This window comes from Arachis hypogaea, chromosome 12 (assembly GCF_003086295.3).
Source record: "Arachis hypogaea cultivar Tifrunner chromosome 12, arahy.Tifrunner.gnm2.J5K5, whole genome shotgun sequence".
Lineage (NCBI taxonomy): Eukaryota > Viridiplantae > Streptophyta > Magnoliopsida > Fabales > Fabaceae > Arachis > Arachis hypogaea.
Window position 1 is genome coordinate 15,957,854 of NC_092047.1, and position 12,733 is coordinate 15,970,586.

Sequence of the window (12,733 nt, forward strand, 5' to 3'; positions counted from 1 at the left end):
GAAATTATTACTCCTTTCTTTTGGCTTCATTATAAATATTTCATGTATTAACTGAAGTGTCTCTTATTAACTTATAGAAGCGAAAAATCATCACCGGCGGAGAAGGAAAAGAAAAAGAAAATGACAAAAACAACACCAAAAAAGTAAGCACTTCTTTGGATAAATATTCTGTGATAAAATTACTTTTTTTATTTCTGATTCATACTTTTTTTTCCACTCAGAACACAATCAAAAAAGAAAAAAGTTGTTGTTGAGCATTCATCCCCTGAAGAAGATCAATACTTTGATGGGTACAGTACCTCGTTAGCTATATTACCGTCTATCATCGTAATTATTTTTGTTAACATCTTCTTTTATGAATGTAGTGAGAGATATGAAATATCAAGTGAAGAACTAGATGAATTGCTAAGGGGAAACGTTGAAAAATCTGCTGCAGAGGGGTATGTCTTGTTGGGGTGTCTATTTCAGATTTTGGTGTGTTTTCTTTGCTAATAATTGTTTCTTGTTTCGCAAGGAGAACCAAGCTGACCTGCGATCGACAGAAGGTCGCTATGTCTCCTCTGAAACGTAAGAAGCTTTATTTAATAAAGTCTTGTTATCATGATTTGGGTGTATTTTGTGGAACCATTTGGGTGTATTTTGTTGATCAAGTTGGGTGTATGTTGTTTATTAAGTTGAGATATTTCGTTTGTTGTGTTGGGTGTATATTGTCCATTCGATTGGTTATATCTTGTGCATTCATTTGGGTGTATTTTATACCTGTATCTTATTTTGTCTGAATAACATGAAATCTGTTTAGAATACCGGCTGTGAACTTGGGAAGTGATGATCCTTCCTCTCAAGGACGCACAGAACAGAGTAGTGTAAACCAGCCGTCAGAGAGCATGTAATTTCTCTTTCAGATAACCGTTACTTTTGTTCTTCTATTAACTTCTACTTCTAATTCTATATATATTTTTTTAGAAAAAAAAGTCCTTTATTATTTTATTCAAGAAAAAAAAGGCAGGAAAAAAAAGCAAAAAATGCAAGTATGTAAGTTCTCAAAAAACAAAGCTTGTCTTCTTTTTGAATTGTTCGGGTGTATTTTTTGACTTTCTTTGGGTGTATTTTAGGTTGAGTCCGGCTGATTCGAATATGATGGTTGTGAGGGAACAGACACCGTCGGATGCGCTTGCAATGTGAGTTTTCCAAGAAGATTTCAACCTTATAACCTTATTATTTTCAAAGGCGTTGTTAACCTTTCATTTTTCTTCTTGTTTAGAGTCCCGATTCAAGTTTTTGTGCCGGCGTCCCAAACAACCACTGTGCCGGAACTTCAAGAAACACCTGAGACAGATTTTGAACCAACCCCTCTGCTACAGATTGAAGGAACTACAGAAACGTAAGAAATAGTATTGGGTGTATATTTGTTTAGAGTTTGGGTGTATATTTGCTAACAGTTTGGGTGTATATTGTTCCTGATTAGTTTTTTTTTACGCCATGATTAATTTTGTGTAACTGTGCAGCACTCCTGAACCCCCCCAACAACTTCAAGAAACCACACCCACGCTTCCCCCAGCTCCATCTAAAATGTAAGTTCATCAGACTAAAATCAATCTTTGCTTATGATCCGTATATTCTTACTCTTATAATACGTTATACATGATGACGCAGTCATCCAGCCGCAGAAGACGTTGCTGCCCTGATGATGATGGCACGGACAGCATCCTATGTTCCTAAAACAGATCCAGTGCCATCATTCAGCCTTGGCTTGACTGATTCAAGCCAGGAGGGAGCGTCAACGCAGGAGACAGAAAGGGCAAAATCTCCAGAAGCTGCAAATTTGCTAAAACAATTAGACGATTTGGTACAAAAAATAGCAAGCAGTGCGGCGAAAGAAAAAAAAGTAAAAGTCCACAAATTCAAAGGGAGACTGGGGGAGAAAGTTCTGGGAAGTTTGAAACTCCTGAGGGAATAAATCAGATTATGGATGATATGAAAGAAAAGTGCTACATCTGGGGGACATGACTGAAGACTTACGCAGATGGCAGTACTGACGAGTATGACCACATCTGCACTCTGATGGCGCAAGATAATTACATTTTATTTAGAATGCACCTTGCATCCCTCCAGGCAGAAAGTTATATAGAATCTGAGGTAATATTAGAATAACATTAATGTTTTACACCAAAGTTTACTGCAATGTTTATTAACGTAAATTGATTTTGACATATATTTCTAGATTGTATCTGCCATGTGCCACATCCTAAACCGGAAAAATGATAAAAGGTTTCAAGAACAAGTTTACTGTCTGCCCCCCAATATTGTGGTAAGTTGTGTAGTCATTTGGGTGTATTTAAAGTATTTACTTGGGTGTATTTTCAGTATTTCATTTTTTGTTTCGCAATTGTTGCAGAGCATGGCCCTTTCGAAGCACCCAAAGGGGGAATTCATATCACCGAAAACCAATAAAGAATTCAGGGTGGAAGGCTACCCGAGTTTTATTCCCTTCATAGATGCAAAAAAAATAACTTCTCATCCATATGTAAGTTTTCATTTGCTAAATTTGTTAGTACCGTTCTTTACTTATATGCTAAATAAAATAACACACTGTTGAAATGTGGCAACCCTTCAGATTTTTGCACCTGTTTGCTACTCGGGCCATCGGTGGTTATGGGTGATTGATACAACAAAGCGGAGATGTCGTATACTTGACCCGCTACACAAGAAAGCTCCAAGCGATGAGAGAAAGCAGCTTAATAAATTCACTGTAAGTTGCCTCTGTATTCTTTACTTTAATAGATAGGTCTATTTCAGTTCAATATAAGGTGTATATATATTTTGCTTTGGGTGTAATTATGTTCTCTTTTGGGTGTAATTTCTTTGTCGGGTTAGGTGTATTTTGTGTGTATGTTGTTTATCAATTTGGGTGTATTTCGTTAGTTGTGTTGGGTGTATATTGTCCATTCAGTTGGTTGTATCTTGTGCATTCATTCGGGTGTATTACTGATTTGTTTTGGTATTTAAGGGATATGTATTTTCAAGATTGAGAGCATATGCTGGCGGGGAACCTCTGCAGAAAGACGAGAAGGAGAAGAAAATTAAAGCATCATATGTTAAAATATCAGGCCAAAAATCAAGGTATAAATTTGTGACTCTGAACATTAAACTTTCCTAAATGAGATTTGTAATTTATTTTCTTCGTTTTCAGCTATGACTGCGGTATCTACGTTATGAAGTGGCTTGAGTTAATTGAGCCGGAAAACATTAAAAAGGGGAAGTATGAATGGGATAATTGGAAACAGGTAACTGTCTTTAGAACTATATAACTCTGTATTACTTTACTGAATTAATATTGCTGTTTAAACAGAATATACTTTTTAATTGTAGGAGGAGGTGGACCACTATAGAGTGGAGTATGCTTCGCGGATACTATTCAGTGAGATGAATAAAGAGAGAGATCAGGCAATTAGAGAGAGTAATGCTATAAGGCTGTCGAAGCCATCCTCTGTATTATTGAGTCCGTTTTGTCAGATAAATTCTGCTGATATAGAAACTGCGTAATCCAACTGCTGGGTAGTTTGTAAATTGAACAAATGCTGTAAATATTTGCCATTTATCAACAACTTCTATTCCATGTATATTTTTTTTCATAATTAAACTATCTGTACTGTTAAACTGTCTGTGCTGTATTCAAAAGCTGTATTACAGGTGGTAAAATATGAAGGAAAAAATCAAGGCATATATAAACGCAAATTATAAACTTTTACACCTAATGCAAGTGTAATAATACACCCAAGATTGCATAAAATATACACCCAAACTGTCTGTGCTGTTAAACTGTCTGTGCTGTCTTCAAAATGTATGAATTACAGGTACTAAAATATGAAGAAAAACATCAAATCAAATATACACCCATAACCTGCGAATTTTTACACCCAAATAAAGTTGAACATACACCCTGAAATCTATCCCCCCTGATGCTTTGAGACTAAAACCCTGAACCCTAAACACTTAAAACCTAAACCCTTACCCCTAACCTGTAAACCCTAAAACACAAATATTATATATATGTATCTATATGTAAATTGTGAATTAACAAAAATACACCCAAAAGCACAGTGCTTCTACACCCATATTCTGAAAAACTATACACTCAAAGAGTTATCCCCTGCTGCTGGTACCCTGAACTGATAATTCATAACATGTCCTTGATATTGGCTGGAATTTGAATGCACCACTGATGCAGCATCAAACAGGTTTATCTGAATATAACACTCACATATTAGCTAAACTATTAACGAGAAAAATAAACTCAATCGCCACAAATTTAAAGAACATTACTTTTACCTCGCTTAAAACTTTCGTCTTCTTCTTCTTTGTGGCATTTGCGATCTGTTTGTCCAACTTTGAACCTAGCCTATTTTTTGGACGTCCTCTTGTTCGAATCCTTGGCGGGCTTTGAAGCTCGTTAACGGATTCCAAGTTGGCGTCTTCGTGGGATAAAGAAGATGTCCCCTTCCTTTTGGCTTTTAAAGATTCCATCTCAGCCATGACATTATCGTACGCACGGTGCAGAATTGTAGTCAGCTCCTCCGATTCGGATGCAAATTCACAAATATTTTGCGAACAAAAAACCAATTGGTCGAACCTCTTGCTTCTTGGCTCCATCAGTGGCTCGTCGTGGCTGCTCTTGATGTGTGTGTGTCGCCTCTTTACCTTCTTGCTCCATCGTTCCAGTATATATCTAGGTGACACTTGGCTTACTTGTTCAAAGCTTAACACGCTTAGTGCATGACAACACAGTATCCCTCTCGACTCGAATAATAAGCATTGGCATTTTACCTCGGCTGCAACTGAGTCGTAAGTAACCACAAACTTCTTGAATATTGAGCTGGAAACTTGTTCTCCGACTTCGTATACTGAATAGCCTAGAGCGGAATTCGTTAATCTGGTGATGCAATTCGCCTTTCCTCTAAATTGCGCTTGGACTTCCCTAAACTTTTGATGAGTGTACGCATCTTGAAACTGAGCTTCAATGGAAGATTTGGTTGCACACGGTATGACCGTATGAAAATCTGCAGCATCTGATTCTCTCTCTGCTTGCTCCCTGCTTCCGAGGCAATTATCGTATTGTTTGACGAACTGAATAAGCGAGCTGTTCCGGGTGATATACTTGTTAAAAAATGAATGCATGCTCTCGCTCCTTTTTGTGCTTCTCATCCCTGCCCAGAAGTGGTGATCCAGATAGATAGGAACCCATATGTGACGGTCTTCGTACAGATCTGCAGAATACACCCAAACACAGACTATAAATACACCCGAGAGAACATGCAATTTACACCTCTGCTGCAGATTTTAAAAAGACATTACCTGAAAGCCACTTGTTGTCCGCAAGACCAAAATTCAGCAGAAAATCATTCCAATTCCTATCGAATGAGTCTTTGTTATGAGAGTTCCAAACAACTTGGCTCATTTCTTGTTCAATATCGGCATGTCCCTTGTACCTGTTTAATTTGCTTGGAATCTTCTTCTTGATGTGCCAAATACACCAACGGTAAATTGTTGTTGGCATACAGGCCTCTAAAGCCCTTTTCATTGATGCGCACTGATCGGTGAGAAACCCTTTCGAAGCGTTTCCTCCCATGCAACGAAGCCAGCATTGAAATAACCATTTGAATGATTCAATTTCTTCGTTCTTCATCAAAGAGCATCCGAGAAGTGTTGACTGACCGTGGCGATTCACCCCGACAAAAGAACCACAGACCAAATTATACCTGAAACAAATTACCATAGTGCAGAATGCAAAATCATTAAATACACCCCAACAGATTCTTTGTATACACCCAAAGAAACAGCCAATATACACCTCTGCTGCGAATTCGTAAAAATACATTAATTTAGCATCATAAACAGGGGCAGTTTGTTACCTGTTTGTATTGTAGGTGGTGTCGAATGAAATGACGTCTCCGAAATACTCAAAGGCAGCTCTGCTTCTTGCATCGGCCCAAAAAGCCAGCTTAATAGATTGATCCTCCTCGAGTTCGAGCTCAAAAAAGAAATTCTGATTCTTCTCTTTCATTCTTAACAAATATTTCCCGAATTCCTTTGCATCTTCTTGTTTGGAAACATTCCGCACTTCCCTGGTAATGTAATTCTTCACGTCCTTTTCGATAAAATTTAACTCGCGGTGACCCCCGGCAGCCGCAACAAATGATTGGTAGGTTTTGCTTGGTCTGATACCGGCCTCCTCGTTATTCTCTATTGTACGACGAATGTACATGCTTAGTTCCCTGTGCTGTTTGAGCATCTCTGCTTTACTTGGACAGCAGAGGTGTGAATGATCCAGCACAACCTTTGAAATGATCCAAGCACCGACATCCTTCAATGTGTGTATATAAATTCTTGCAGGACAATTTAGACCGGCTGTTGGATTGGTCTTCTCAGTCGGAGATATTTTAGATTTCCATTTTCCCTCTCTGCTACATGTAATCAGTTGATTCTTAATCTCGTTTCCCTTCCTATTTGTGCACCGAACTCTTGTAGAGAAACCTGCAGCCTTGGCGTAGTTCCTGTAAAATTTTCCAGCATCTTCAAGGATGGTAAAGGTCATTCCAACCTTCGGAACAAGCTCGTCATCAACAACCGAGAGAGGCTGCACATTACACCATGTCAAAAACTGTAAATACACCCATAGATATGATTCAAATACACACATAGATATGATTCAAATACACCCAATCATGTCTAATATGATATACACATGCTGTAAAGCCATAAACTGTAAATACACATGCTGCAGAATACACCATGTCAAAAACTAAAAACACACCCAATCATGTCTGATATAATACACCTGAACAACAACAACTCAATTAAAATAACAAAAAACCAGTAAAGTGTAAATACACTCACACTTCTAGCAAAAATACACCCAAAAAAGACTTGATCTACACCCGAGCGTCTGCTATAAATTCCAGATAATTAATCAAAACTAATACATTGAATCGACAGATTCATGTTAACGTGTTAGTTTCACAGTCGATGTTCAACAATTTTTTAACTACACAATGCTATACAAATTACTGCATGAAAATTCATACTAATCCTATGTAAATCAAACCTCAGGAACTTCGTTAGATTCAAATTCATAATCCACTTCGCCTGGATTCAGCTGACAATCTGAGGTTGAATGATCCATTATCTTCAAAACGAGTTCAAACTTTGATTTCAGAAAACAACAAATCAAAATAGAAAATGAAGCTCGAGTTGCACAAAGAGAGGAAAGTAACGTAAACGAAGAACATACCAGTGAGAAAAGGAGAGGAAAAGAACGATGGAGAAGAAGGAGGGAAGACGCGCGAGAAGAAGAACAAGCAAATCTCCAAATAACGAAAACGAAGAAGGAAACAAATCTTTTAAATTTGGTAGTTAGATATACGCGGGATCTTATATAGCGCGTGTATACAACGTATGTGTAGCAGTGCGTTTTTTTGTTTTATTGCTTAATGAACTTGTAAAGCATACAAGCCCTAATGGCTTGTATGCAGAGCTTTTCTGTATTATTTATGTAGACAATATTTTTATCTTTTTATTTTTAGATATTATGTAAAAATCCTCTATTAAATAATTAAACAAATAAATAAAATTTACTGTCTTAATTGCTATCATGGCAAATAATAAATTAAATATATTTTTTATTTTATTCAAAATTTAGGTAGTAAAAAATATATTACCATTGAAGGTAAGATATATTTATGAATTTATTAGTAATGAATATCTAAAAGAAATAATTTAAGTGATGAATTTTATTATTTTCGATGTGTGTATCTTTTATAATAAATACTATTTTGATACCAGTATTTCCTTAGCAATTATACACAGATTTTTTTTTCTTTTGTTAATTAAAAATAATTTAAATATGTGATAAATTAATAATAAATATATTTTTATACAAATTTTAAAAATATTTAATATACAAATAATATTTTTTTCATGTATTTATATTTTAATTAATATAATTATTTTATTTATTTATTAAAATAGGAACCTCGTTTAAAATAATGATACTCAATTTATTAAATTCAAACGTCACTTAGTTAGAATTTATTGTTTGTTTGATTAGAATATAAATCATTTTGATTAAAATTTAAATTTTTTTGGATTATATAACAATAACTGTGTAACAATATTTATTTAAACAAATAAATATAATGACTTTTATATTTAAGTAAAATTTATTAATATAGACTAAAAAATAAAAAGATTATTTTAATTTTTATAAGCATAGAATACGCACTATACAATAAATTTTTATATATGTAAATTTTTTTAAATTAAAAATAATAACTATTAATATCAATAGATAAATATTAATAAATTTTTATAATAGAACAATACGCCGGGTTTTACACTAGTTGTTGATAAAGGATAACACAGTTTATAAGTATAACTGTAAACAACAGTGTTGGAAGTTAGAAGATAGAGCTTGAGCTTTCAAGTCTTGAAGAGAAGTGAAGTGAAGTGATGATTTTGTATGGTGCGTGTTCGTATAATCTTGTTCCAACACGTGTCACTCTAACAGAGAACATGATACCAAGTTTTGCACAAATGGTGTCTTCTTCTTCTTCTTCTCTGCTAGTTCCACTATCCAAATTCAGCTGCTTCTGTTGTTCTTCCGCCGAAACTTCAACCATTTCCCTTCCAAAGTGGGAACCTTTTCTCAAGAAAAAGGTTGTCATGAGAGTCGGTTATGTTGGCACTGACTATAGAGGTCAGTTCCTTTATCTTTTTTCTTATTTTCTCCAATTTTTTTTTTTAATAATTCTTTATTGAGGTTAATGTTATTTATTTAACAGGTTTGCAAATGCAACGAGATCAGCATGACTTATCAAGTAAGACCCCCTTTTGATTCTTCCTCCTCACAGTAGAAAACAATCATTGATTATGTGATTATTATTCTTAAAATGCATACATTTCTTTAAGGATAAATTAATTAAATTTGTATGCTTTTGTTCCTAATGTTCATTATCTTCAAAAGTATTTCTAACATTTAACTTCCTGAATTTTGTTTCTTAGATTTTCGATTCTGTCAAAATTAGCTCTGATATTAACTCCATCTAAACTGTTAGGGACAAAATTGAAAACGTATAGGGGAACATTGACTCAAATAGAAAATGTTAGGGACGAAATTGAATAAACCAAAAATGTTATAACAAAATTGCATGAAATAAAACGTTAGGGTATCTTTGAAGAAAATAGCAAACATTAGGTGAAAAAACCATACTTTACCCTCCACTAAGTTCCCAAGTATGGAGTATAAAATGAAAATGTAATCTTGTGAAAAATCAAAACTCAAACTAAAATTGGAAAAAAGGAAAGTAGAAGATGGTTACTTGATAAAAAAAAATTGTAAAATCACATAGGTTTGAATGAGAAGTGCAATTTTTCCTTTCTATAATGGATGAAAATAAAAATTAATGATCCCTAATGTTACATATTTGAATGAGATTTGATATTTTATTGACTAATATTATCTGGTCTTAAAACTCAGATGAAATTACCCTGTTTTCAATGCTAACTCCAACTACTTGCATACACTAAAAACCAGTCTGGCCTCTATGAATGAGTTTCTTGCTAAGAAAATTCGAACACGATGTAGCGATCGAGAAAGAACTCGAAACTGCTATCTTCAAGGCCGGTGGCATCCAAGATAGTAATTTCGGAGACTTGGACAAAGTTAAATGGAGCCGAAGTAGCAGAACTGATAAAGGAGTAACCAACCTTCTTGTTACTTATAGTTGTACCTTTTCGCTTCACTATATGACTTGGTTGTTGTTACTTCATTTTTATGTATAGGTTCATTCTTTAGCAACAATGATATCCTTTAAGATGGAAATTCCGGATAGTGCATGGAAAGAAGACAATGATGGAATCTCCCTTGCGAACTGCATTAACTCTTACCTTCCTCCTACAATCCGAGTTTTCAGCATATTGCCTTCTAAAAAGTAGGATTATTAGTATCTTATTGATTATGCAGTGTTCAATTTCTAAGTGTTCTGCATACTACAATAATAACTGAATTATTAAAAGGACTTTGAAACTTATGATGCAGCAAAGTAAAGAAAGAAATTAACAAATTGTGTTCATTTTAACCAGTGGCTACGATTTATATGGACTAGATGGCTATGATTTTTAAAGTGATTCAAACTATGAAAGTGTGCTGATATTTTTTAGAGGAATGTTATATACACCATTCTTTATCAATGAACTTTTTCACTGTTATCTCTAACGTTGAAGTTTTGGCTTGTTTAAGGAGATTTGACCCCAGAAGAGAGTGCAATCTGCGGAAATATTCTTACCTCCTCCCTGCTGATATTATAGGGATCCAGAGCCATTTCAGTCAGGATGAAATTGATTCCCATATTTCGGAGTTCAATAGTATACTTAATGTTTTTGAGGTATAGCTTAATTCATCTTTATTGTACTTTTTTCGGCATGAAATTCATCTGTGTTGTAAACTTGTAATATTGATATTATTTGTTTCAGGGAGAACATCCTTTCCATAATTATACTGTACGGTCTAAGTACAGGAAAACTTACCATAAAAGGCGAGCCGATGGAAAAGGCAGCGCGTCGAACAGAACAAGATTGTCTAGTTTGGAATCTGAGAGTGAGGAAAGTGATGTTGATGATATTCTGAGTGGTAACACAACTAGTTTAAGCGACAAGGAACAGAGACACAAGTCTTCGGAGTCTACTGAATCTAGCGGTTCGAGTGATCAACACTCACTCATAGGCGTTCATGCACGATGGTTATATGAACCTGACGAGACAGATAGATTAAGCGGTTCTCATTTCAGAAAGATTTTCCGTTGCTCTTGTGGGAAGTTGGAAACATCACTTGGATATAATTACGTAGAGCTCGATATATGGGGGGAGTCCTTCATGCTTCATCAAGTAAGTTGTTAATTCTGTTTTACTGGTAATAACTTTTGCACTTTATGAAAATTCGGACTAAATTCCCATAGTGGTCCCTCATATTTATGATTTTTATCATTTTAGTCCTTTAGATTCAAAATTCACTGTACTGGTCATCGAGATTCAATTCTAGGCACCACATTGGTTCCTAAACGCTTTCTAACATTGAATCAACGAATAAAATGCTGAATTAGCTCTGATTTGCCACGTTAGACACATGGCTAAATAGCGTCTTTTCGTTTTAGCCCTTAAATAAAGCAAAATAAGGTCATTTTGGAGAATGAAAGGAGATATAATAATTTGCACATCATATAAACGCTTCTTCTTTTTCTTGTTTTTGCCTTGTTTAAATGCCAAAACGAAACAACGTTGTTTAGCCATATGTCCAGCGTGGCAAGTTAGAACCAATTCAACACTTAGTTCGCTAATTCAGTGAAAGGGTACAGGGACTAATATGGTGCCCAAAACTGAATCTCGAAGATCAGTATAGATAATTTTGAATTTGAGAAACTAAAATGGTGAAAGTTGTGAATCTGAGAGACCACTTTGAGGAGAAAATTCGTTATTGATATTCAATCTTTGTACGAAAATGATAGCTGAGATATGAACACATGTTATATCAAACAGTTCAGTCAAATATGTTAAATTATCTAACAGTTCTTAACTATCATCTTCGCTGTCTGAATGGATTGCAGATACGCAAAATGGTTGGGACTGCTGTGGCAGTTAAGCGCAATTTAATCCCAAGAGACATCCTTTCTTTGTCACTCGTCAAGTTTTCGCGAATCGTCCTCCCCCTTGCCCCGCCAGAAGTTTTGATCTTGAAGGGAAATGCTTTCAGCATGAGAGCAAGTGCCGGGAGTTTAACAAGGCCTGAGATGGTGTCTATCGTCGAATCAGAACAAATTCTGAAAGCAGTGGACGAGTTCTACGTGTCTGTTATGTTGCCTCAAGTTTCCAAGTTCCTAGATTCGTCAAAGCCTCCATGGAAGCTTTGGGTTGAGAAATTGGACAAGTATACAAGCATTCCAGAAGCTCAATTGGATGAAGTTAGAAAGGCTTGGAGAACTTGGAAAGAAAACTTTAGAATAAAACTAGCATCAGATTCGGATCCGGATCAATAGGACATATATTCAACTTCGGTATGATTTTAATCTTGACATTCATACCACGATTTATCCGACATTTGTTACCTACTTCGCTGGTTTTCTAGTGGTTCCTTGATCGTGGCATCATTGGATGTTCATGTCATTTGCATCTCATCTAATTGGTTTAATGGATGTTGTTGCAGGTAAAGCTGTCTAGGGAAGCTTTTGAATTAATAACTCACTCCAAATTGAGGCTGAGTGAGTTTGCATGATTGCATCACACATTACTTAGATAAATATTTATCCGACCATGCTAGGTCTATATTAAATTAGTTATCAAAATTAGTATAAAATATATATTAGAATATAAATAATATTAAAAATAAATTAAATAATATATGTATCTATATATAAATACATTAATAATTGATTTTGGTGTACAAATAATATTTTTGATATTTATTTTATACCTTTTTTGGTGTATTAGAATCCAAATTAATAGTAAAAAAATGTTTCACAGTTTTAATTTGTTTCAAAGAAAAATAAAATTTTGATATTTGATTTTATTTTAGCACTTTTTAATTTTAATATTGGCTTCTCAACAGTATTTTTTTCAACCTTATTGAAGTTTGGCGGGTTTCATCATGATATGTAGTTCACAAATTTAACCTTTAGATTTGTTAATT

General features: G+C 34.8%; 1 protein-coding gene across 4 annotated transcripts; it reads left to right on the top strand.

The window, feature by feature from the left end:
- The first annotated feature begins 8,374 nt into the window (after positions 1-8,374).
- LOC112726990 (putative tRNA pseudouridine synthase) lies at positions 8,375-12,530 on the top strand. 4 transcript variants are annotated; one of them, XM_025776567.3, is made up of 8 exons: positions 8,404-8,752; positions 8,838-8,873; positions 9,641-9,753; positions 9,838-9,986; positions 10,295-10,439; positions 10,528-10,938; positions 11,655-12,101; positions 12,251-12,530. In XM_025776567.3, exons 1-7 carry the CDS (start codon positions 8,506-8,508, stop codon positions 12,081-12,083), a joined length of 1,530 nt encoding a protein of 509 aa, XP_025632352.1. In that variant the 5' UTR covers positions 8,404-8,505; the 3' UTR covers positions 12,084-12,101; positions 12,251-12,530. The 4 variants fall into 4 exon arrangements, with proteins under 4 accessions (XP_025632353.1, XP_025632352.1, XP_025632354.1 ...); XM_025776569.3 differs by having other exon boundaries at positions 8,505-8,752; positions 9,590-9,753; XM_025776570.3 differs by having other exon boundaries at positions 8,668-8,752; positions 9,533-9,753.
- The last annotated feature ends 203 nt before the right edge of the window (positions 12,531-12,733 follow it).